The sequence below is a fragment of the Lepidochelys olivacea genome (genome assembly GCF_965140295.1).
Source record: "Lepidochelys olivacea isolate rLepOli2 genome assembly, chromosome: 15".
Lineage (NCBI taxonomy): Eukaryota > Metazoa > Chordata > Testudines > Cheloniidae > Lepidochelys > Lepidochelys olivacea.
The window spans coordinates 16,279,978-16,305,791 of record NC_140425.1 but is presented as its reverse complement, the minus strand read 5'-3'; the positions used below and the strand labels follow the sequence as shown (position 1 = coordinate 16,305,791).

The following is a 25,814-nucleotide window of genomic DNA, read 5'->3' as shown; positions in this document are numbered from 1 at the left end:
AAAGGTGCAAATAGTTCCTCCAAATTTAAGAGGCAGAGCTGAGAGTCTGGCCCCAAAAGTTTCTTCATTCTCTGCCTGTCTGTTGTGAATGACCCCTTCCTACTGGAAACAATTAAAAAAAGATCTAAAAGTGTGTGTGTATGTTGATCTAAGACTTTATAGCACTCGGGTATATGGTGTATCATTCTTTAAAGGGAAATTATCAGAGGGCTGCAAGACAATTCTGCCTATTGATTACTAGTGCATTTTTGAAATGGAGTATACTTAGGTATTTTCATAATGAAAGGTTGATTCTCATGGTTGGTAATCATTAAAATAATTGCCTCCCTCCCCCAAAAAAGCCTTCACACTAAATTTGGTACCTCTTGCTAACCAAGAGGATATACTATATATACACACTTATTTCAGCAATTATATAGCTTGTTTTTCTAATGTTAGAAGATGGTGAATGACACATTTCTTTGCTAGATTAATTTTTTTACTCATGATTTGTGTCAACCACCTGCACTCGAATAGAAATTGGAATTCAATAAAAAATGCACACAAACATCATATCAGAATTGTTTTTTAAAATCTACCTTAAATGTGCTAGCTACATTTTTAAAAAAAAGTAGGTTTATCAAAATGTTTTGTATTTAAAAGTGATTTTTTTTAAGCAGAGGAAGTATAATCCGTAGTTAATGAATTGAACAGATTTTTTCTGATCACCATGTCCAAGATTTTTAGAACTAGTAGAGCTCGTAGTCTCATATCTCTTCTGCCAGAGATAGTGTTTATAATTAGTAAAATAATGTAATATTAGAAAGTATACACTCCCTTGACTGGCTGGCAAACAAGTCCTATGAGCCATGGGTGTGATTACCTACCTTTTCCGCAAATAAAGCTATCTCCAAGCAAACATTCTTTTCTAGCAGTTCCCCACAGCACCTGTACAATGGAAGGGGGAAGATGATCTGGAGTTAAGTACTTATTCACTAAAGAGCAGATAGTGCTCCTGCCATTCAAACAACTTAAAATACTTGTATTTTCCAGTTTAGTTCATATGTAACTGATTGAGCTAACCAGAATGTGTGTTCTTGAGAATTGTGATTAAGGACGTGACCTTTTAATGTTCAGGCTTCCGTCTAGTAAGAATAATGTGGGGAAAATGTCCTACAAAGTGCAGAAGGCTCAAATCAGATGATACAAAAGGCCTCTTGCGGCCCAAAATACTGTATTTGTAACTGAGGAAAGGTATTAATTTACTGTATGAAATTTGTGAAACTGTACCACGTTTTGGATTAAACAAAATGATCTTTTTATTGTCCATGAATTCCAAGAACTTGCTAATGTGGAACTGTGACCCAGTTCCTGCTACAAGTTCTTTCCTCTCACATAAAGACCTAGAGTTTGAGAAATGAGATGCTGGTGATTGGATTACATAAACTGGATCCTAAATTTTCTACTGTGCGTCGTTGACTTGAAAAGTAGTACTTGGTTGAGGGAGATAAAAATTTCCTACCATCTTGTGTAAATTATATTGTTTAAACTAACTGACAGTGTTATCCTTTTATTTCTGGTGTGTGTTCAATTACGTTTCCAACTGTTTTGTAAGTTTTCTTTTAAATTTCAAATTACAGGTTCACGACTAACTCTGGCAAGACTTCTTTCAGGTGAGTGTCTCATTTGGACAGATTATATTACTTAATACATTGACTCAACAGGCTGTCTCTTCTTGGACTCATTAGGCTTTTGAAGTTTAATATTGGGTTCCATGTTTTCCTTTTATAACTGACTTGAAAACTAAATCAATATTCCAAATTCATTTTTTTCCACTTCCTGTCTACCTCACCCCTCATGCTTACCCCATTGGTCATCTCACAGCTATTGATAAACTGTTGCCATTCCAGAAAATGTACTACCACACCTGAGGAACATTGATATTGTCTAAAGGACAGAGTTTGTTCTATTTAGAAGTATGCTGATGAATTGAAAAGCCATAGTGGTGATTGATAAGGAGGAAATGTGGCTTTGTAGTGAGTATGCAACTGGTAGCCAGGACTCATTGGTTCTGTTTCCAGCTGTTGCTGACTTGAACTCTGACCTTGGTGTTACCAGATTTGTCCATTATCTTGGAGTATGCTCATTTATTAGGGGCAAAGAGTCCTGTGGCACCTTATAGACTGACAGACGTATTGGAGAATAGGCTTTTATGGGTGAATATATCCAATGAAGTGGGTATTCACCCACAAAAGCTTATGCTTCAATACGTCTGTTAGTCTATAAGGTGCCACAGGACTCTGCCGCTTTTACAGATCCAGACGAACACGGCTCCCCCTCTGATCATTTATTGCGTTGGAGGTTGTTTCTGTAATTCTATCGGTGTACTGCTTGTGTCACTTGTGTTCTCATACCGAGCTCTACTTCTCCCTTCTGCAAGTTCCCTCCCAGTGGAGCTATCCTGCAGGACCTAGGTTCCCCAGGGCTGGGTTCTGCCAGCCCCGGAATCAGACGAACACACACACACACATTAACCGAGCGCGTCTGAGAGGACTGGGTTAATCGCACTCCCAAGCTGACCCCTCCTATGCAGGCTGGGTCGAGCAGCACTTTCAGTCTGCCCCCCTTCTATGCCCCTGGACTCAGCAGGCTGGGTCGAGCAGCACTTCCACGCTGCCGCCCTCGTGCCCCAGGTTCAGCACGTCCCTATCCCCACTTTCGCGTTACAATTGTTCTGGTAGTAACCCACTTGATGAGCAAACCCCATAGGATTTTTGGGCTCTGCAGAGATCTTTAACTTAGGTACGAGGAGCGTTGCTGCAGAGTGAATGGGGAAGCCAAAAAACACCTTTGGGGGGGGGGGGTAGGAGGGGGAGAGAGAAGCAACCAGCTTAACCATGAAAGTTATTTATTGCCCGGTAATAACCATACAAGGGGAGCCAAACAAACACAACAGTTATAATCAAATTTAAGTTAGATTTAATATTATAAAAGTCAGGTTTAGAAAACTCAGTTGTAACCAATCCCACAGGTCTGGGTCAGAAGGCTATACCTAGAGAAAGAGAGAGAGAGAGAGCTGGGTTCTCACCACTCCGTGAAGCTTGAATCAATCAGGGGTCCCAGATGGTGGTGGTAGCTGAGGGTCCGGAGTGCTGGAGACAGGCAGCGCCCCCAGCATGATCAGTCAGGAGAAGATGAAGTCGTACTATGGAACTGCAGATTTTGGATCCAGGCATCAGAGCACTTACTTAAGCGTGGGTAGGGACTTTTGTAGGGAAAGAAAAATGGTTCAAGGGAGAACACTAGATTTGTTTGCGGGTAAACTGATGTCTCAAGGGAGTATACCAAAGTTGTTGTTTTTTGTTTTTTTTCAAGCTAGACAATAGGAACTGCTCATTCCTGGCTGTGGGCAGTGTTCCTTTGAGGGAGCTCACAATGTAATTAGGCAGCTTCAGTATTTTGGATACCAATAAAGGATTTATTACTAGAATGGATCTGATAACTACTGAGCTGGGTGTGTGCAGGCGTGAGTTCATTAACATCTGGAGCAGAGATTCCCCATCATGCACTGCTTTTCTGGTCCCATAGTCCAGTGCAGTTCTTGCCTTGGAATCTCTGTTCTCCATTCTGTATTCTAATGGACATGCCCTCCCTGTCCCATCTTCGATTGCAAATGAGGCTAAGGGAGTTTCCTTAATCCTGTCACCCTTGTCCAGAAGGGTTTAGGTGTGTCTCCCACTACCTTTTCATTGCTTTTTGTAAATCTGTCTTCTGATCTGCTTTTGGCTCAAGCAGAGGCAGGGGGGAAGGTCTTTTGTGAGTCAGAAAGGCTAGGTACTGCGCCCTGGTTCCCCCAAGACCACAGAGTTGATAAGTAACATTGGGCAACATAGCCTTTCTTTTCTTTAGTTTACCCATTTGTAAAAAAGATACACTACTTAATAGGGTTGTTGAGGCTTGATGTTTTAAAAAATACTGTCTTTATACAGTCCCTTCATTCAGTGTTCTGAAGGTATTTTATGTAGGTGTGATTTTTGTGCTTCATGTGTTTTCAAGTCTATTTCCACATCCTCAAAATTAAGGGAAAACCAAACACTCATGAACCTTCTGTCCTATTAGTAAATTCAAACTAAAGATGTCTGTTAAAACTGTTTTCATGGGCTATTTCTAGCACTGTTTTTGTCTTTTTGAGGACAAATGTCATCAGAAATCCATCCAAAACAATTTAAGCTACTTACTAAATTTCACATTATAGTACAGTGATTGTGTTTGATGACTCTCTTTTATAAGAAAAAGGATCTTGCAAGAATAATAATTGTGCTTCTGAGGTCACACAACAATTGGCACATGCCAAATTTTATGTGAAAACGATTGAAACTTAGCCCAAAGATGTCTGTTAGGTTAAGTTTTTTTACAACTAAAACTTTCCAAAGCAAACTAAAACAGCAAGCCCTACATACAAAAATCCATCCCATATTCATCCTGACCCTGGTTTTATCTCCTTCCAAAAATCTGTAAGCTCTCTTCCTGGGTTTAATGGCCTAGTAGCACTGCTAAAGTAGTGTGTAGCCCCAAAAGGAGAGAAAACGGTAAACTCCTTCAGCTAGAAGTCCCATCTAGTCCACTTTGGCTGGAGGTTTGTGGAAGATGAGGTTTTTAAATGTGTAAAAATATTGGGCTAGAGTTGGTATATAGAGGTGCCAATTGTGGATCTCCCCCTTCTGCACACAAGACAGACTACCTGGGTATTTCTATGCTGTCTATACTGGATGAATGAATTCTCCCTACTTCTTAGTTAACAATGGAACTTGCTTCTTGAGATAAAGCACTTTTCTCACATACAGACTTTGTTTTTATATCCTCTCCAACAAGATATTAAATGCAAAATAAATTTTTTTCTACTTGAATAGTGGAAAGTATTACTTCTAAAAACTAGCGAACTTCTTTAATCAGTTTTATGTTTTACTGAGCACTCTATCTTGATCTGTAAAGGAGGGAGATTTGAGAGGAATAGGGGGCAGTAGTAGAAGAATTTTTTCTAATTACCATAATTATGCACATTATTGATACTGTATCTTGGATAGTTGGTATTTCTAGTGTTTCAGTCTTGCTATATTTGATTTCCCCAGGGTGAGCACAGTTTTGTTTCATTTGTTTTTTGAAGACAAGTAAAATATCTAGTGTCTCTTCTCCCACCATTCTTAGTAATCATTATTGGATTGCATGCACATACATAAGGGATGAGAGGGATCACTTGTTTGAGAAATCACATAAAAATAACTGGTTTTAAAAGTGTGCAATGATTAAATAGGTACACCTGGAGCAATTCACATGTTGTAACAGCTGCTACCATGTCTTCAGAAGGACCTCCTGTATGATGTAGGATATGTATGCATAGTCTCCTACTATGACCTAATGTAGCTGAATCAATGTGTTCCATACATGCGATGCATAATTACCTTTTACAAAAGCTCTGGGTGGTCAAAAGATGTTGTACTTCTCTTTGCTAATCTTAATTATTCTTCAGAGGTGCAAGGGACATTTATTATATTACGTTTCTTGTGAATTATTGCTCTGGCCTTTGCAGCAAGGGACTAAGATTCCCTGAAGCATTATTTAGTTTTGTGCTGTTATGGCCTAGAAATAGGCTGTCAGTCAGATGGGATTCTTGATTTGAATCTAGTGATTAGAACTTACACCTTGCATGTATGCCTTGCTTTTAAATTCTAACCTTGGAGCAAGTGTTCAGTTTCCCATTGGCTTAGTACCTTCTTAGAAAGGAAACATTTCAGTCTGGGCAACCAATGCATTCTAAGTCTTGGTTTGGTGTTCTTGAACACAGTATCTAGCACTGTAAATTGGAAAGGGTGCGTGTAAAAATGAAGAGAGTTTTAAGTCAACCTAAGTGCAGAAACATAAGTTGCAATGCAAACAAATTCTCTTGTAATTTTGGGAAGTATTTTCTTTAATTCTATATCAGTTTTTTACCAATAAGTTGTGTAATTGGAAAAACTGTCTCATAAAACTGTAGACAGAGTACATATTGATGCCTGGAGCTGAGATTGTCCAAATGTTTTGATTCTAGAGGATTGTAGATGTTTGTAACTCTTTCCTCCCTTTTTGGGTTCAGAAGTGCCACATTTGATTTCAGCCCAGAAACAAATTTTCTTTAGAAAAATAGAATTAAGATACCCTAGCATGTTTGAGAATGCCTAGTGGAAGGAAGTGCCCTTTTTCCCATTTAAAAAACTATATATACAGTATTTAGTACCTTTATTTTGAACACTTGCTCTGGCATTTCAATGGTATTTACCAGAAACTTGGAATTTGGCATGGCTTTAACTGCTAGGTCACAGATGTATCTCTTAATGGTTTAGTGGAAATTTGGTTGTGGTTTGTCAATATTGTAAGGGTTTAAAAAAATCCACTTCTTTGACCATTCACTGATTTGTATATTTATCAGTGTTATGTCCACCCTGCACAGAAGTATGAATGTAAAGAAGCTTCTTATGGAATCTTGCCACCTTCTATACGGTGATTGAAGGCACATAGGTAAAGGAGTTAAGACCCCCTCTGGAGGATGGAGTTCCATCAGTGCAGGAATGGATTATGTGCAGTAACGTGCTAAGCATGGGCACACATCAAAAAGGGAAGATACAAATATTTCAAAGCTTTCATTTGGACAGTATTGTCCCAACTGCATAGTGAATCAGGCAGTTCTGTGGGGGAAAAAATGTGATCTTATCATTAAACTTCTGAAATGTCGGAAAACAAGGGTTCAGAGCTAAGACTGCACAGGAACCTTGTTTTGGGCATTTCTTGAGTACTGAATGCTTCACTTTGTAGTCTGTGTTCCTTTAATATAATTTCTTTGTATGGAATCAAATCATACTACAGTTCCTGCTTTTTCAGTTGGAAGCATTTTGTTATGTGGCATTGGTAGTGTGCTTGGCATTTGGAGAAAATATTCATTGATACGTTCAGCTGATTATTTTAAACTTACTTTAAAAAAAATTCTCTACTTAGGGCTTGGCTACACATGCGAGTTAGAGCGCATTAAAGCAGCCCTGGGCGCCCTAGCTCACTCCCTGACCACCCTGGCAAGGCATCTAGAGTGCTCTGACTCCACGGCTACAGCGCTGCTGGTACTCCACCTCGGCGAGAAGATTAATGCTTGTTGCGCCTTGGCTGAAACGCTCGGGTGTCAGTGTGGACGAGGTGTTGCATTACTGTGCTCTGATCAGCCTCCGGAAACGTCCCATAATCCCCTTAAGTCAAGTGGCCACTCTTCTCATTGTTTTGGAATCACTGCAGGAATGTGGATATGCCCTTTGAAAGCTCCGTTTCTGACAGCCGGCTGCTTATCTGCTCCGAGACAAAGCAACCATTACTGTGGAATCCTGTGTGTGAGAGAGAGAGGAGGGGAGGGGGTCTGCTGCTGTATGAACTTATGAGACAGCATGCTGACATGCTCTCAGCCCCCCCAAAAACCCACTCTCCCCCCCATACACACAACACACTCCCTGTCACACTCTACCCCAACCCCATTTGAAAAGCACATTGCAGTCACTTGCATGCTGGGATAGCTGCCCACAATGTACTGCTTCCAATGCCGCTGCAAATGTGGCCACGCCTGTGTGCTTGAGGCTGTCAGTGTGGACAGATTGCAGCGCTTTCCCTACTGTCCTCTCTGAAGGCTGGTTTAACTCAAAGCGCTGTACATCTGCAAGTGTAGCCATGCCCTTAGACTTCTAAAATGTAGACACATTTGTGATAAAAATAGTCTAATGAGGGAGGTACTGACACTGGGAAGATAGGTATGGCATGTAATTAGCAATCATTTACCTTTCTTGCTTGAATGTGTAGAATATAGAGCAAATGAATAATCAAGGCAACATTATATAAATCTAATTATTTAGTGTATTTATGATCCATTTAAGGCTGTAATTCATTGAGTGTTTCTGTTGACCTCATAAACTACTTGAGCATTGCTTAAGTAGTTTAATGCCACTAATGACAATATCCTTTTATCTTGGCCTCTTGAGTATAGTATTATTTGTGCATAAAATAGTAATATTTTGGGTATTTGCTGTTAGTATTGCCCTTTTGCTCCTTCTTCTCCTTCATTGCATCCGTTTTCGCCTCTACAACCGGTCCCATGCAGTGTCCTATAATCCTCATTCTGTTGATTCTGCAAGTCAGATAGAGATTTCTCTTGTTACAATGCTGTAGAATATCTTAATTTACATCCTGTATGTGTGGTTTGCATTTAAACAAACAAAATTTACTCAAGAACTATTTATTTTATAAATAAAAAAACTGATGTGATAAAGTGCAAATTAAATTCTGCCACAACTGCAGATTAAGAGTGATAGAAACTTGTGGATGGCTAGAATGTAAAGGGTTTATTTTTTAAAATTTAATTTCAGCAGCATTTCCATCCACAAAATTACCGTAGTCTCCAATGCAATGCCACGTTTGCAGTGGCAACAAGATATTTCTGACATCAGCACTATAATGATAAAATGTTAGTAACTTAGTGAAGTGTGGACATAATACCATAAATGTATTAATAGGAATAGTTGGAAGTTTCAGCCCTACTGCTTATATGAACTGGATTTTTCAAGTGTGGCCATTGTGATTTTTAATCTCAAAAACCTTCTGGTTATCTAAACTTCACCTTTCCTCCCAGCTCCTCCTTTTTCCCCTCTCTTTTTTCGAGACAAATTGGTACTTGCTATAGTTATATTCTGAAAAACTTAGTTTTCATTCTCACTTTTCTCAGTATTTGCATTATTTCTTATGGTGTTGGAAGTGGTTCATGCATTGTTTTTGGATTGTTGGAGATGTTCACACTGAATAAAATTCTGTAAATGGGTCAGAAGTGTCTTGCCTAGTTGTACCATATGTTGTTGTCAGTTGTAGTCTAGCAGGTCTGTCTGAGTTCTTAGCTATTTTGTGACCTGAGTGTGCGTTCTGCGTAGGTGGTGTGTTAAGAAGAGGATATGCCTATTTTTATTTTTGAGCTCTAATGTCGACCTTCCTGTGCTCTGTAAGGTAAAGTGATGCTTATAAAGAAGCCATTAAACTTTGGTATGTTGTAAGAATTTATGCTCAAGGTATCTAAAGTAAGTCTACCTTGATTTGTGTTTAGTTTGGCAGTATACATTTCAGTAAGAAAACAACAAAAATAATATTAAACCTTATTTAATTTAAAAACAAACTTTATTAAGATGGAGCTCAGGTTGAGAATACATGTTAATTGAAGGTTAAAAAAATGAGGATTTTGTATCTTAAATTAAAGTCACATAAAAAGCCCTTGTAAATCCACATCTTTCAGAGTTAAGATAGGGTTTTTTACTCTGTTTGGTTTTTGGGGTTTTTTGTGCCTAAAATTGTGAAAGTATGGAAATGCAGCTGTTCTCCAACCTAGATAAACGGAGAGAACTCTAGTTCACTAATGGGAAAACAGAAAGGTTAAGTTGTTTATAACACAGGAGATTCAGGGGCGTATAGTCACCTTCCTTAAGAGATTTGAATTGCAGTGACAGATGGACTTCTGGTGATGTGAAGGTGCGTTCACTGAGGTTAATGACCTCTTGCAGTCAGGTGAACAGCTCTAAACTCAGCTTTTAGACAGAGTCATTTGTATTGATCTCTTTGCAAAATATTTCAAGGAAAATGGAAAGAGCAGCAGAATTCTTATGCTGTGATAGTTGATAGAAGGGAATGGTTAGAGCTTTGGAAGTCTTAATTTCTATAATTTTTTTTTAAGGGCAGCAAAACCATGATATGAAATAGTGTAAATATGCCCATATAGTTAGTTTCATTTAAAGGCTGTACTTGTGTAGAAATTCCACATAGTGTATCTTAATAAATTTTGAAGATAAGACAATCATGGATATGAAAGCTAGTTCGCAATGAGTCCGTGTGTTCAAAAGAACTGCAAATTAGATAGGCAATTGTAAATGAATAGGTCCTGTTGTACACATGGTTTGGTAATAGTAATTTGGAATTTGTAGTATCTCTGTAGGTATAACTAGCTTTTTTAAAAAATTACCATAATAAGCTCTTTATTAATCATCACTGGTTCTAAAAACCAAATAAGTATTCCTAGAAGTGGTAATGCAAAAACTGAACAAACCTTAGGATAATATTCATTCATAGGTAGCGACTAGAAAGGCCCTCTTAATCTGTACTTGGTATTGGAAACATTCCGATAGACTGGGATCTGTGGGTTTTAATTTTTTTAACTGTTTTTCAAAGCACCAACTATTTGGGAATACCTGTAAGGAATGGAAATAAGGATGTACTCTATGATCTCGGGTGGGTGGGTGGGGGGAATAATCTCTCAATTTCAGGTGATGCTTTTGTTTTGATGGGATCAGCATATTTTCATAAATCAACGTACAGAAAGTTGGGGAATTGCTTTAATCAGTTTGCATGTCCTTCCTAGAATGAAGAAAAGTACTGATCTCTGAGAATACTGAAATTAAAAATATAGGGTTAGAACTTCAGTTCGTTTAAATTAGAGAGCTAAGTTGATTTCATTGGTGCTATCTGTGCCTGCATGGGCCAGCTGAGGATCTGGCCTGTAAATTTTACATGTGGCTTTCAAATGTTGACAGCTTCACTATAAGGCTCTTGCTATAAAGCTATCTGATAAAGTGCTTCCTCAAGTGGTAGTCTGGGCAAAGAAAGTCCTATTAATCTTCCCCTTTAAAACAGGGAGACAGTATGAATTAGAGATCTTATTGAAGGGCCAGGTTGCTAAAATAATGTCTGTAGTGTGCATAGCGGTGGGCAATTAGTTTTCCATGTAGCCTTATTCAGGATGGAATATTTCTCTTTAGGGGAAAAAACCTTTGTTTGTGTTTCCGTAGAGCTCCGCTGTACCCCAGGGCAGTTTGCATGTCGCAGTGGTACCATCCAGTGCATCCCTTTGAACTGGCAGTGTGATGGATGGCCCACCTGTGAGGACGAGAGTGATGAAGTTGACTGTCCAGGTAAGTAGTACCAAAAGAATGCTGTTCTCTGAACTATTACTTCGTGTGGTAGTGTTGTGCTTCAGGTTTGTTTTTTTATAAAATGACGGTTCGCAATTCCAGGTTCAAACGGATGTCCCTATGGGAGGACACTAATACATTTGGTAGAAGATGTTCCTTTATAATAAATCTTGACTCAGCTTTGCTTTTCAGCTTATAGAGTAACATCACAAGCAATTTTTCCTTGATTAGGTTACACCTCCATTCTTGCAGTCAAGTGTATGTGTTCTAAATGTGAAATGAGTTGCTAGACTTTTAATGCTTAAGGGACAGGAAAAACTGCCTTTACAATGGAATCAAACTGACACCCTTATCTGCAGTTGAATTCTAAACTTGTCTCTTGCCCTTAGAAAGGTACCACACAGAAGCTGGATGGAGGTACACTGTTGGACAGTGTAGGGGAGGTTGCCCTGTTGCTGCCTATGCTGTGCTGTTCACTTTCATAAACAGAACACGTCAGTCAAGGAAGCAGTCAAATCGGCATTTTTGCCCTCAAACTTGCATAGGGTCATTTTTCAAGAGCTGATCACCAATCAGCTCCATTATTCTAAGTGGGAGCAGGTGTGCATTGGTCTCTAAATATTTGGCCTCAGTTGTGATCAAATGCTCTTGGAAATCTGGCCAATACAATTTAAGATGATTTAAAAACGGGAGGAAATGCCCAAGACTTTCTTTTGGGATAGTGAAATAGAAATCTGGAAATGACAACTAGAATTAAATTGCAGTATGGGTTAGATTTTAAGTCGGGGTCTTTAGAGAGACCCAAATTACACTGAAGTATTGCAGTTTTTGAGTTCATTCTCTGTTTGAACTAACGAATCAGAACTGCTATAGCAGTCCAGAGGCTGAAAATTACTGTATAAATTACGTGACCAACAAAGATTAATGAGAGGTGATGAGATTCTTGCCTCGTTGTGAATGCACACTCTGACTTTGGTGTATTTCCCTTTCCAAAGGTCAATGAAAGGCCATTATAAGCTAAATCATATTGCCTGCCTATTTCTTTTAGGGCCTGGTTCTATTCATGTCAGCAGTAAAACTCCCATTCACCCCAAGAGGAGTTGAATCGTGCGTGATATGGGACTTTCCCAATAAATTCATTATGTTCCGAGTTTAGCTATTGTCCCACAAGGAACGATTTCCTTTTGCTAGCAGCAGTTCCAATCTTTTTTTCAAAACCCATTTTATCAATAAATGGTTAATGGCTTTTAACCAATCAGGATAAGTGAGCTGTGATATTTTGTCTTTCAAAAGCCAATGTTAAGTTGAATAGCCTTGTTGTCTCATAACATCCCATTTTGCTTCCATCTTTCCTCCCTAAAATACAGATTTATTTTTAAGATAGAATTCTTTTCAATTCCAAACTTTAGTTTTAAGCTCTGGTATGTAGAAATGCTTACTTTTCTTCTGTACTCTTGCATAAATATTAGTGGAATCTTTGCATCTGTGTGTGTCCTCTATCCATGGCTCTAATAGGATAAAGCCCTTTGGCTGCTGGTTCTGTCTGCATACTAGAAATTATTGGGAGGATTTACATAGCACCTGCTTACAACTCCTTTCTGCTGTAGTCTTGGAGTCACATGAAATAATTCTTTTTTGTTCCTTATCAGGAGTAATAGATGCTGAAACAGTATTTGCTGTAAAATTTCTAGTAAATAAGGTCATATCTATTAAGGCCTTTACCACTTTGGTGATTTTCAAGTAGTAATTTCTTAATTTTTAATTCTAGTCTCTACTTTTAGCTACTTGCAGTTTAAACTTTGATGTAAATGATAAGAATCTAAGAATGCCAATACATATTCAGAGGTAGCAGTATTTGTGCTTTTCCACCTTCACCCTCTGTAATTGAACCAATAGGAGATGAGAACTTTGATACTCTTCTTACTCCTCCTTGGATTCCCCAATTTCTTCTTTGCCACTAAAAGAGCTCAACTGTGTGGATCAACTTTTTTCAGTAATGAGAATAATGGGAGTGGGCAGATAAACAGCCAGAATTGTGCAGAACCTCTTCAGTTCATTCTTCTTATACTTCATGAACAGATTTTATTTTGTTTATCATGTTTCATAGACAGGGAGTGGATATCCTAAATTTACCGTAACTCTTTTTTCCTAATCTTCTCAACAGCAGTCGTTTCAAGCAAGTATAGTAGACAATCATCTCCGTCTCTCTGTTTTCAAAAGCACCTATCACTGGAGTTAGCAGTGCAGAGTTAGCAGTCCATGTGCTTCTTACAATTAAACTCTTGTGATCAGACACAGCCCTTTTGTATAACTTCATCTTCACTCTGAACTAATTGCCCTACAATAAGGTATTTTCCAAGAGCCCTGAGTCAGGAGACCTCAATGTTTCAAGATGCTCTCCGACAGAACTTTTTTGGTTTCATTCCTGGACTGGGTTTGCAGTCCAACTCGTAACAAGGTGTCTGGGCTGAACCTGGTAATCTAGGAGCAACATATTTGAGAGGAAACGATGTGTTGGTCTCATCCAACATCCACTCATTTAATTACTTTTTGTAACATGACCGTTTGTGAGACCATAGGAGGAACTATGTGGTCCTGCACTCCTTCCCACCCACCCCTCATCACAGAAAAACTCCTAGATACAATCAGCCAAAGACTTGGCTGGTATTAAATCTTTATAAACTTAATCATGTAGCAGTAGTCTGATTGCTGTGAACTCAAGCCTTTTGAAATTATTCTTCTGACTTCGTTTTCATGGAAGCTTAAAATACTCGTGTACTACATGTGACCTGAATTAGTTGTCCCATGTTGTTAAGTAATGTTAGCCAATAGGAATTTGTTTGCATAATGTCTGGGCGAAACTTAATGAATGCCCTTTGCACAATGAAAGTAGAAAACTGGTAAAAGACCACTTACAACTGGAAGTATTTTAAAAAAAAATTGGTGGTTTCATTTTAGGCCCAAAAGGCAGTTAATCTTGAGAGGATCTAGTTCCCCTAACACCTCCACTATAAATAAGAATTGGAAACTTTTTAATATCCAGTAGGTTGTTCTGTGCAGTTAAAACTGTTTTGTGGGACAAAACAGCTGTAGAGTGTGTGTGTGTGTGCTTTAAAAACAACAACAATAATAATAATAATAATAATTAATAAAGACCCAATAGCGCCTGCATTTCCCAGTGGATGAGCTCATTAGCAGCTCATGTATGGAAACCAGCAACCTTTTATGGAAATTTCATACAGAAATCTACATTAAAAGAATGTTTAGGTCACAAAGTCTAGCACTCAAATTAGGAAATGCCAGAATGTAGGTTGCCTTTTATGTATGCACTGAGATAGTTAGTTAATTGCATGACGACTATTTTTTTCCCCCCAGGAAGTCGGTCTCATTCAGTGCATCAGAGGGGGAGGGCGTTTGCAGAATGAGCAGCTATTAAATAGCTTCGTCCTCATTGTTCAGTGTGTGGTCTGAGGCCTACTTTATTGCACACTGTTCAAATCCTGCTCTGAACATATTAGTAATTTCCTCAAGGGCTGCTCTGTAGTACTTGTCACTATAATATTGGAGTGCTTCACAAATGTTAGTTTTTTATTTTCACTACAGTCCTGTGAGATGTTATAATCCAATACCCATTTCAGCTGGGAAACGGAGGTTCACAGATTCAAGTCAAGTGCCCACTAATTTTGGGTGCCCAATTGGAGATGACTAAAGGTTGTCTTTTCAGAGTGCCTAGTGTTATATGCACTTAATATGTTCAAAATACAGCTCTCACTGACTTCAGTTACAGCTGGGGGTGTTTGGCACTTCTGCAAACTGGACACCAGGAGGATCTCATGTCAGGCACCTAGAAAATGAGGAACACACAATTCGTGACCACGTGTGAAATGTTTGGTTTAGGTTGTTTTCCTAGGACCATACAGAAACTCTGTGGCACAGTCAGGGATAAAGTCCAATTTTCCAGGGCAGCATTCAAATGTGAGACCATCCTTTGTTTTCCTGCCGACCCTATCTTATGACACACCTACTGACATCTGCAACAAATGAGGTCGGGCTCTTTAGTGACAATAGCATCCTTAACACATAACCATAATTCATCCCAGATCAGGTCCATTCTTTGTGCTGAATGAGGTAGGGGTCATATGGAAAACAGTCTGTCGTAATGTATGTATCCAAAGGGCTGAATTAAGGTTGCACTGGCAGCCTTAATTCTGGCATCCCTTAACTTCCTCGTGTTTGACTTTGCAGCCTTAAAATTCTTTTAATGTAGATTTTAAGTTAATCGTGAGGTTTCTAAAAATGTAAACACAAAGCCCCGCTTTTGGACCCATACTGATCCCCATGTGGTTGGTTTATCAGTAGGATAGGAACCTTTTAGACCAGGGGTTCTCAAACTTTTTTTTTGCTGGGACCGCCCTTTGAAAATATTTCAGGTTCCCCTCTTCTCTCCCCCAAGTGATAGCAAATTACTAGACACACCCTTGCTTCTGTGCTGCTGCTGGTGGCGGCGCTGCCTTCAGAGCCGCTATACCCCCTCTTCTTCTCCCTCCTGCAATATTTTTTTGTGATCTCACAATCTCTCTATAATAGCCTTGCCAATCTCCTTTTGGGTTGGGTCCCCCAGTTTAAGAAACGCTGTTTTAGACAGACAGCACAGGTCTCTGCCACTTGAGCTGAGAGTCCTCCTCTCTGTTAATCTTTTACTGCTATGTGGATCAGCTACTAGAAAGAGATGAGATGTGCTTTGACAGGAGGTTCCACAGATATCTGCTGACAGAGAATTGTTTACTCTGGAATCTTGGTTTTCATTCCAGGATTTGTTTTAGTGGGAGGGGAGTTGTCTAGGGAGCAAAGACTCTTCTACCAGTATACTCTTCAGCCTGTTTTGTGACAATCCTGTGTCCCTTATTCTGGCCCCCTGCATGTCCTCATCCAATCTCCGTGTGTTCCCACCCCATCTCCTTAACCCTCCTCCCATTCTGGCTCTTGTCCCCTCTACATTAGTTGGGTTGCATTCTCTCCTCTACACTGCCAAGGCACCAGCCAGGGGAGCATTGAGAGCACAGGAAACAGTCTCCTTGCTCTATTTGGATGTCCAGCACGCTGCAGCTGACAACAGCAATTGCAGTGGAAGTCCTGCTCAGTGCATGCAATCCTGGGCTGGAGGATGTTCGGTACAGGCATAATCTTTAAATGATTTAGCTGCCAAACTCTAACAAGTAGAGACTAAGCATGTTCAAACTGCGATGATTTTTCAAAGGCTTATAAGTTGGATTGTTTTCACAGGAACAACAGAAGGCACATCTTTGAGTGCTTTGATGGGATCATCTGGTGGATCCTCTGTGGTTTTTAAGCCTCCAGATTCGAGGCACTATCATTGTCTTGGGGCTTCTAAGCACACTCTCAGGGCACTGTCTCTCAAGCAGCCTGTCCTGACAACTGTGAACTGTGTTTTATCATCTGTCTGTGTCTTGTTTGGGAATTTCCACTCTCCAAACAGCTTCCTGCAGCTTCAGAAAGTGGCTTCTCCCACCTCCGGCTAACCCATTGTCCCAAGGTGCTTCAACTGAATTAGTCATTGAGTTCTAATAGCATGGTCTTGGGGGAAAGGGGTGGAATGTGCTTAAAGTTTTGTCTTGTCAACAATGGTGGATGCACACAGTGTTACGAATTATACCTAATTGGTCACGCACACAAAGCCCCAAACCAAAATGGAGTCACATATGCTAACTTTTCCTTAACAACAGAAAGAGGCATTCTTTGATACAGCAGTTTCGTAAGTTGAACAGGCAGATTTCCCAAATCGCCGCAACATCTGTGACAAAGGTCTTTCTACCAAATTTCATGGAGGCACTTAGTTTCCCAGCTCAACGAAAGTTAGAATTTTTTAGCATGGGCAAAACTACATTTTTCATTAATCTCTTTGCGGGGAAACAATTGAACTGTTTTTTTATTCGGGCTTTCCACAACCAGTTCAGCCTGAGACAGACACCTGGCTTGGTAAAGTCCATCCTGAACGGCTAAAGTTTGGTCAAGTTGTCAGCAGCTGAAAACAGGCTCTCATAATGGGAAGCATTAGACAGCCTTAACTTAAGCAGGCACTAGCAGGTTGGTCTAGAATACAGCTAGAGTGAATACTTGTTCATATTCTTGTGTTTTCCTGTGGCTAATCCAGTTTCGTTCATGGTTTTTTATCCATCTGTAAATGAACTGGAGACTGTTAGCATTGTGGGGAGCAATGAGTTTCTTGGGAGAAATGAAATCTCACTTTATGAACCTTTGTTTGAACCTGTCTCTCTCTCTCCTTTTTTTAGAATGACCGGCACAGCGTTAGTACCTGCTAGCGCTGCTTGTTGGCTTTATTAGCTGTCGTTGGAGGGACTGTAGATCTTGATTGTCTCAGTCTATTAAAGCCGCTGCTGATATTGCTTTCCATTCTAATCTTAGTGAGTGGCACAGATATACTTTAGCAGAAACAATGGTATGCCCTTTCCTAGGGCTTTTCATGGGCTTTAATACCACTTAATGCCTTGTTTCCTGCTGAAGCCCTCAAGTGGCTAGATTGTGGTACAGTAGTTTGACGTTCTGGCACTGGTTGGGTATATTAAGAATTGTTCTCAATGTCATTCACTTTTTTTCTCCACATTCGAAAATCATTAACATTTTTATGAAGGAATCAATAACCAAAAAGTATAGACAATCTTCCTGTGGCGTATTGGTACAGCACAAAGACAAGTTGTCAAAGCAGGGACACCATTGTCACTAGTACATATTCATGGGATTGATAGTTCTTTCTCATTGCAGGGAGGTGGTACTCCAAAAGACTTTGTACCCTCTCAACTTTGTTTCAGCCAGAGACAGGAAATTCTGTTCAGACAGTAGTATCTCCATATCTGGAAGTCTCCAATTTATTGTTTAACAATTGATGATGATGAGTTAATAGAACGATTTACTTCTGGTGTTTACTTCGTTCCTCTTAGACTTTAAGGCCAGAAGGAACCACTAGATGACCTAGTCTTACCTCTTTTATATCACAAGTTACAAACACCACCTGCACACTAAACCCAACAAATTAAATTAGACCAAGGTATTACAGCTCTCAGGAGACTAGACTGTGTGTCACAGGTGAAAAACAGGAGGGACCAAAGTGTACCAATGCCCAAGGCCCCTGCAATGGCAGGAAATTGAGATGTATCCAGATTAACCTAATTCCATACTGCAGACGAAGGCGAAAATCCCATAAAGTCACTGCCAATCTGACCTGGGGGTGTGGGGAGACTCTTTCCTAACCCCATGTACGTTTATCAATTAGACCTTGAGCATGTGAGGAAAAATCCAGTTAGCGAAGCACCAGGTCACCTTGATCATGAACAGGTTTGGATTAGGACATCATTGTGTAAGCACACGGTAAGAGACAGTACCTGTCCCAAAGAGTTTACCTAAATAGACAAAACAGTTCAAGAGTTGGAGAAAGGAAGTAGTATCCCCATTTTTTCAGAGATAGGGAACTGAGACAGAGGAGAAAGTGATTGCCCCTATGTGATTCAGGCTGTCGTGGGTTTTGAACCCTGATTTCCTGAGACTACTACCTTGAGACCATCTTTCTTGCAAAAAATTATAGGAAGTGTTTGTTTTTGGTGTATGTGTATTATCTAGAGACTTACATCTGTTTGCAGAAAAATATTCTGCAATATAGAACTGTGATAAAAATCTATTTTTTATCACCAAACACAACATACCAGCAAAATAGACTGAGATGACTAGTATTATATGCATACTCTCACCATCCTGTTGTGGGGACCTAAAACTGTTGAGATAGGACCACTCGATCACCTATCTCTGGCATGCCAGGAAGATCCCATCAGTTTTGGGCCTAGGTTAGTCCCTTTTATACAGGATGCAAGGCTGTTATGCATATTCATGAGGGTGTTCAGATTTCCATATTTATATCTAAACTTCCTCACCCTAACAGTGTTGGAGTATCCTTTCCTAATATTCTACCTACTAATTTACCTCAACTAAATTAGCATATAATGTCAATTGATTACCATGGCATTCTTGTGGTTGAACATCAGCAGAAGTTCAACATCTTAAAATATCCCAAAGTAGCATAGGCTGGTATTTTGTTTAGGCTTACTTGCTTATTACACCATTCTATTTTGTGACATGGGGTCACTCCTGATTAGTTCCTCATGCAGAGACTTTTAGGCCTTTGGCCTCAGTTAATTCACCATGGCTATTGTCTTACAGACTTGAGGCCTGTAGGCTTTTGTGCTACTGCCTTAATTCATACCTGACATGTACCGAAAGGCTATAGTCGCTCCTCCTCTTCTGGGGATCCCCAAAATCAAAATATCCCAATTAAGTGTCTGTCTTCGCAGGCTCAGTTCTCTTGCTGTGTTGATACAGGGCCAGTTCAGTCCCAGGCTCAATAGCTTCCTGGCCTATCCCCAGCCCTCAGTCTGTTCTTCCTGTTTGAAGCAGGGAACACTTCAACAATATTGAGTCTGGGAAGGGCAAAGTGGTTTTTTCACTCTCCATAGGTTTACTTTAGTGGTCCTTTTTCCCATACCGAGTTAACAGAGTCCTTACCCTGATGAATGCAGGGTTAAAGTGAGGACTTCCTCACTTTGTCTGGAAGCCCCCAACTGAAGCCTCTCACTAATTGGTTCCAACATTGGGCCTTCAGTCCATGCCAGTGGTATTGTGTATACTGCCTCAGGCCTCTTGCTTCACCCTTCTATTGGCTTGTCTAAAGGAGAACGTTTTACTGGTGTAACTTGAATTGACTTTTAAGCTGATATGGTTAAACCAGTTCAAAAGGCTATGTATATATACACTCTAGTTTTGTGGTAAGAATGGCTTATTTTGATTCAGTTAAATCTTCTGAACAGACTTTAAGCTGTGGGCACCTCCTGTTCCCTGTAGACTTCCCTTCCAGCCCCTCTTGGGTAAAGGCCTCAATGGCTCCTTTGACTGGTGGCCATTTTCCAGGTCTTGCTTCTGCCTCCTGGACTCCCTAACTGAGCGATACCCTCCTTATGTAGTCCTGATAGTCACCTGGCTCCTCCTGGGAACTACATCTCCCTATATGCCCATTCTTAAAGTGCTGAGCCCCAGTGACATGCAGACAGCAGTGTGCTTCTTTGTAAAAGTATGAAACATTTTCATTACAGAACGTATGAGCTGATATTTATCTCAAGAAATTAGACCTTCATCTGCCTTGGGAGTAAGTGGAAAAGTGTTAGCCTGTTGTCTGGCGATTTCTTCAACAGCCGTCTTAATTTTGTCTAGTAGTTTTGAAAAAGCTTTTGAAAATGTATGCAACAGAGGAAGCTCTCTAATAACCACGCTCACGTAACTGACAAACTGAGCAGCTGGAGCGTGGACTGTTCTATGCAAAGAAGAATAGATAAAAAACTCTGAATGTCAAGGTCTGTGCAGAACTGCATTTGTTGAAATCCTGCCACAAATATTTAGCTGAATCAGCAAGACTCATGTAAAAGTTTGGCTCTTTTCAGTTGTAGGTGTTTCATATTGGCATTTTCTGTATAGTTTCTGTGTGTCTTCTTACAGGTAACTACAGTAAAACTGAAGTACATAATTACTATTGTCATTTTTTTTATTTTGTCTGTCTTGAGTTCAAACCTGGAGAGACATTCATGAAAGAGTTAGCCTTTGGCTAAATGAAAAACTGCCTTGCATGTATGTTTCTTTTCTCTTTAGGCTTGACAGGGGACCAACGATCTTATCATGGGAAAGAAAATGTGGACTCCAGGCACAATCGAGGAAGAGGGGGAGAGACAACCCGCTTTCACACTGTCAATGTGGCACAACCTGTTCGGTTTAGCAGTAAGTTGCAGACTGGGGAACCTGGTTCAAATTCCTAGAAGTTAGTTCACAAACCTAGGTCATCTCCTCTCAAGGCAAAGACTTAATACTTCAGTATGCAGGATTTTAAAAAAATATTTAAAGTAGTGGTTCCAGAGCTATTAGACTGTAAAATGTCCAAGGACTCTTTACTTTTTTTTAAAGTTGTCATTAAATTGCATGCTTTTCTTGAACTAAAGTGCCCTGAAGAGCATACATTCCAGAGATCTTAATAGTTGTATACCCCCCCTTTTGATAAGCTTATTTGTAACACTGGTATATATAACATGGTAATCATGAATTGTTTTAAAGCAATTCTAGTGACATGGTAGACTGAGAATGGAACCCTAAAATACATCTTTGCCCTTGTGTTTTATTGTTGCTAATATATTAATATAGAATAGTACTTCATAATAGTGGGTTTGTGGGGGGAAAAAAGTGTGTTAAATTATGGGCTTTAATTTTTCTGGGCTGCATTGTCAGTTAGAAGTATGGGCCTTCAGCAGGTGTGAAAATCTGGTCTTATTTCCCTTGAGAGACTAGTTTCAGCACAGAAGCATTCTTTTAAACCAATGCCTCAGTGTTACAAAGTGTTACTTATGCATGTGCTTTGAGTAAAGAACATGAGTAGTCCAACTGGCTCATTAAAGGTAGGTTTAGGTGCTCACATTTATAAGTGGGGAATAAAACCTTGCTTATTTGAGCATTGCTCTAGAAAAATAGCAGGATAAAAATTAGACCTAAGTGATTCAAGTTTGATTCTTTAAATTTTCAACAGTGAGTTCCTAGGGAAATAATTTAACTTAAGAAAACTCTGAACTATAATAGCAGTTTGTCTAATAGTATGAGTGTCAGACTTCAAGGAAAAATGTTCTTAGGAAATAAAGCATTTGGAAATTTGCCATCTCTTATCCCTCTAAAGGAAAAAAAAAAAAAACGTCATAAGTCAGTTACCTAAATTTGCTGATAACCTGTCCTTGCTCAGCTGTCGTGAATATATGCCAACCTTGGCACAGGTGCTCTTTACTTAACCTTGATGATAACTAGGCTGAGGTACTTGCCAGTCAGAAAATGACCCAGTCTTGGTAAATGGAATACTGTATAAAACTTTTTGCATGGTTGTTTTAGCCTAGGTCTTTAATCCCTAGCATTCTTATTGTGACAGAGACTGAACTAAAAGCAGATAATAGGAGCTGAACATCCAAATAAATAAGGCTTAAGACTTCCTTTATTGGAAACAAGATGCAGAAAAATATTGCTTTGCCATTTAATATTCTATTTAAAATAAAATCCCTTTTGACTAGAGTAGAGAACTCTCCTATCCTATGCTGAAATGACTAGTGTTAAACTTCTTAAATGCTACTTTCTGGGGGGTTAATGCAATTTCTGGCTAGCAGTTAAGTAGAGTTGGAGAACTAGTCTGTAAGGCGTGTGGTGATGACTTTACACAGAATGCATTTTCTGTAGAATGAGGAATCTCATCAATAAATGGTTAAGGGGATGGGTTGAAAGTGGTGGTGAAATTTTTCAACCATTCTTTCATTGTTCTGATTGGTCTTTATTTTTTTATAGTATTGCTATAAACAGAAGCTGTGTCACAGAGGCAGACAGCTAACACGAGCCAAAATTAAAATTAACATTTCACTAAGATTAAAGAAAAGCAAACAGGTTTTTAAAATATATTTATAAAATTTTGTTATGGACTGATGGACTTAACTAGTTTTGGTAAATTGTTGAGCTTTGAAATTATTTAGTTCTTTTATAACAAGTTGGTATGGAAGTAGTTCTGGTGGCTATAACTTAATATGCCATGTAATCCAGTGTGTTGGCTGACCATTCTGTCTGTTCTTACACAACTCACACCACTGTGGTAGCACTTATTTGCAGTTACATTTCAGAGACAATTAATCAAGGAAACCTTATTTTATAAAAAGGCTCAAGAGCTGTAGTTCAAGAAGTAAGTGGTAACTATGTTAACCCACTGGATAAAACTTTTCCTCTCTTCCCTGAAAGCACTCATTAAAATTAAATCAGGCAGAAGAGGGGTACTGAGATTTGAAGATTTAAACCTGATTTATCAGGTCATGGATTCAGTTATGCTATACTACCTATGTCTGTTTCAATGAACTCCCCTAAATGTGATTCCTCAAATCTTGGTTACTTCATTTTCATATTTGGGTCAGTCATATGAGATTGCATGCAACTTGTATTTATTATTTCGTTCAAAGCATTTGAACTACTACAGATAAGTCAGGTTTTTATTTGTTTAAGATATTAAGTAATTCTAAAAACATCGATTGGAAGATCACAAAAGGACTTTAAAGCAGTAAAAGCCTTAATAATTCTCTAGCATGTGAAAAATGAATATTCCACTTTGTTGAGTTTTAGCAAATGTAGAAAGAACTTGGGTATGGTAATTAGTTGTATTATTTCACTGCTTTATGATAGAGATCACTGTGATTCCAGAGAAAGTTCTGAGGTCCTTTTGGTTATGAACAGAGACCAGATAAATTCTCCAGCAAGAGTTAAATAACGAGTGAGGTTACTGTGTCCTGGCAAGTGCTGCAGAATTAATGTTGCCTTGCTTCCAGTCCGTACCAAATGCAACAGCTAAGATAATCTTTCTTCTTGTTAACTCCGATTGTGCTATCTCTCTCTAAGTCTCTCCACTGGATGCTCATCCACTCCAGTAGTGCCAGCCTTTAATGCCCTTGGTCCATTTCTTCCACAAACATTTCCATGCTTTCTTCTGCACTTCACCTTACTTATAAATTACCCTCCCTGAACTAATCCATAAGACCTTCTTCACATCCTTGGTAAAAACTCACTTCTGCTGTGAAGTCTACAAGAAATGTAATTGGTTACTAATGGCTGTGTTTAGTGACAATAGGGGAACATGGATACTATTTACTTAACATTGTTGTAATAAAAGAAGGAAAAACCTTTGGAAGCATCAAGTTGTGCATGTTGCTAACTTGTGTAACTGCATGATCATATCATTCTCTTCCTCCTGCTCCCCACTTTTTTCTTCCTACTCTTTGTTACGCTTCTTGCTGCTTGTTTCAAATTGGACTGTAAGATCTTCAGGGCAGCGACGGAGTGTGTGATCTTGTCTTTTATGTTTGGTGTCTTGCATGGTAGAGCCTATAACCTGATCAGGGCCTTTGAGTGCTACCACAGTGCTAGTGAAAAGTAAATCCATGTTTGAAATCCCAGAAAGACAAGTTTTGTCAAGAAACTTTTTCATCCGGAAACGTCACCATACTCTTTAATGCACGTCATCTCAGAGTTGTGGGATGGATTTTAGTGTGTGTGCGTGTGTGTGTATTTAGTGTTCTGAAAATATTTATAATATATACTAACTTATTTAATTAGTAGGTATGTGTTGTCTCAAGTTAAGATCCTAATTTGGGGGGATGGTTTTCCCTTCTATTCTCCATGTTTCCTAGGAAAGTGCCCAACAGGATGGCATCACTATGAGGGCACAGCCAGTTGTTACAGGGTGTATTTAAATGGTGAGAACTACTGGGATGCTGTGCAGACATGTCAGAGGGTAAATGGATCCCTGGCCACTTTCACCACAGATCAGGAGCTCAGGTTCATCCTGGCCCAGGAGTGGGACCTAGAAGAGAAAGCCTTTGGAAGGAAGGACCAACGTAGGTGAGTCAGAAGGAAAAATAACCATTCCATATTGCATGAAAATTATTTCTACATGAATTAACAAGTAACTGCTAACGTTGTGCAAATTGGGTAGTTTGGTTTGCTTAGAATTTAATGATAAAAATGGATTTAAATTAAATAACTGTTGGCTTTGACTGCTAAGCCACTGCCAATTGTCATCAGTTTTCTGTTTTAACCAGCATTAATGAATAAATTGCAAACTTCATATGATTGCTTGCAGTCAAATAAATGTTTTCTTCCAGTCTCAATGTCTTTGCATCGCTGAACAGAAAACAACAACTGTAGCAAGAATGAAATATTTTAGTGCGGTGTGCATTATGCTGAAGTTTTTCAGTGGAGTACTGGGAGAGTTCTAGTTTTCTGTAAACATTTAAACTGAATGTTCAAGTTTATTGGCAGTAAAAGACCAATAATACTGACAACATTGCTATCGTGAGATAGGAATGAAAGGGCCATTCTGAGAGAAGTCTCTGAACATCTGCTCTAGTTTAGTTTGCGGGGAGGATGTTCTATCTGAGAGAGGACTACTCCCCAAAACATAGAATTACCATTATTTTATCTATGGTCTTTCATCAGGTCTCTGCTGTGCTGTCCTGTCACCGGCACTATTACTCTTTTGTTACTATTGCTACTTCCTGTTCTAATTCAGCATCAGACAGGAAATGCATTTGACAGATATTTTAAGAACATGCGTATTTTAGGTCAATTTAATTTAATTTAGCTCAATTTAAAAGTGGAAAAATAGGAAATTTAGTAGTAAGGTTCTGTATTACTTGTTCTCCTTTTTATGGTAGTATTGTTCCCCTCTTGCTTTTTGGAATAGTTTAAAAATGCCTATTTTTTTTAACTATCTAGGTTCTGGGTTGGATATCAGTACGTTATAACCAACCGAAATCGTTCTCTAGAAGGTCACTGGGAGGTGGCTTATAAAGGTAAGTTTCTGACTTCCATGCGGCTTGCTTAAAAATAAAGCTAGTTAAACATACACTCAAAACCGCTATCCTCAAGCATGAATGTAATCTATAAAGATAGTTTCTTTCAAGGGGGAGAGAAGCTGCAGTAATTCAAAGGGAGAACTGCTTCACAACATCAGATGGAATGCCTATGGTAACTACCTTTTTAGTTTAGGCTTTAGAAATTTCCTGGTACAAAATGACTGCAAAATATAATAGAATGGAAGATTTCTATCCTATGTGGGGGTTTCCTTTGAGAAAGATGGGCACTAAATTTGGCTGAATTTTGTAGTTCCATGTACTGGCAGTTAATCTTATTTACAGAATC

The 25,814-nt window shown here is 39.2% G+C and overlaps 1 protein-coding gene across 2 annotated transcripts in view; it reads left to right on the top strand.

The window, feature by feature from the left end:
• The window catches only part of DGCR2 (DiGeorge syndrome critical region gene 2), a 66,754-nt gene that overhangs the window by 16,317 nt on the left and 24,623 nt on the right, over window positions 1–25,814 (top strand). Inside the window, exons 2-6 of one of the 2 annotated variants that reach the window (XM_084648972.1) lie at window positions 1,620–1,652; window positions 10,863–10,985; window positions 20,709–20,834; window positions 24,302–24,512; window positions 25,389–25,465. In XM_084648972.1, coding sequence (XP_084505098.1) covers window positions 1,620–1,652; window positions 10,863–10,985; window positions 20,709–20,834; window positions 24,302–24,512; window positions 25,389–25,465 — 570 coding nt within the window. The remainder of the gene's footprint in view (window positions 1–1,619; window positions 1,653–10,862; window positions 10,986–20,708; window positions 20,835–24,301; window positions 24,513–25,388; window positions 25,466–25,814) is intronic. The other variant, XM_084648973.1, reaches the window with a different exon arrangement.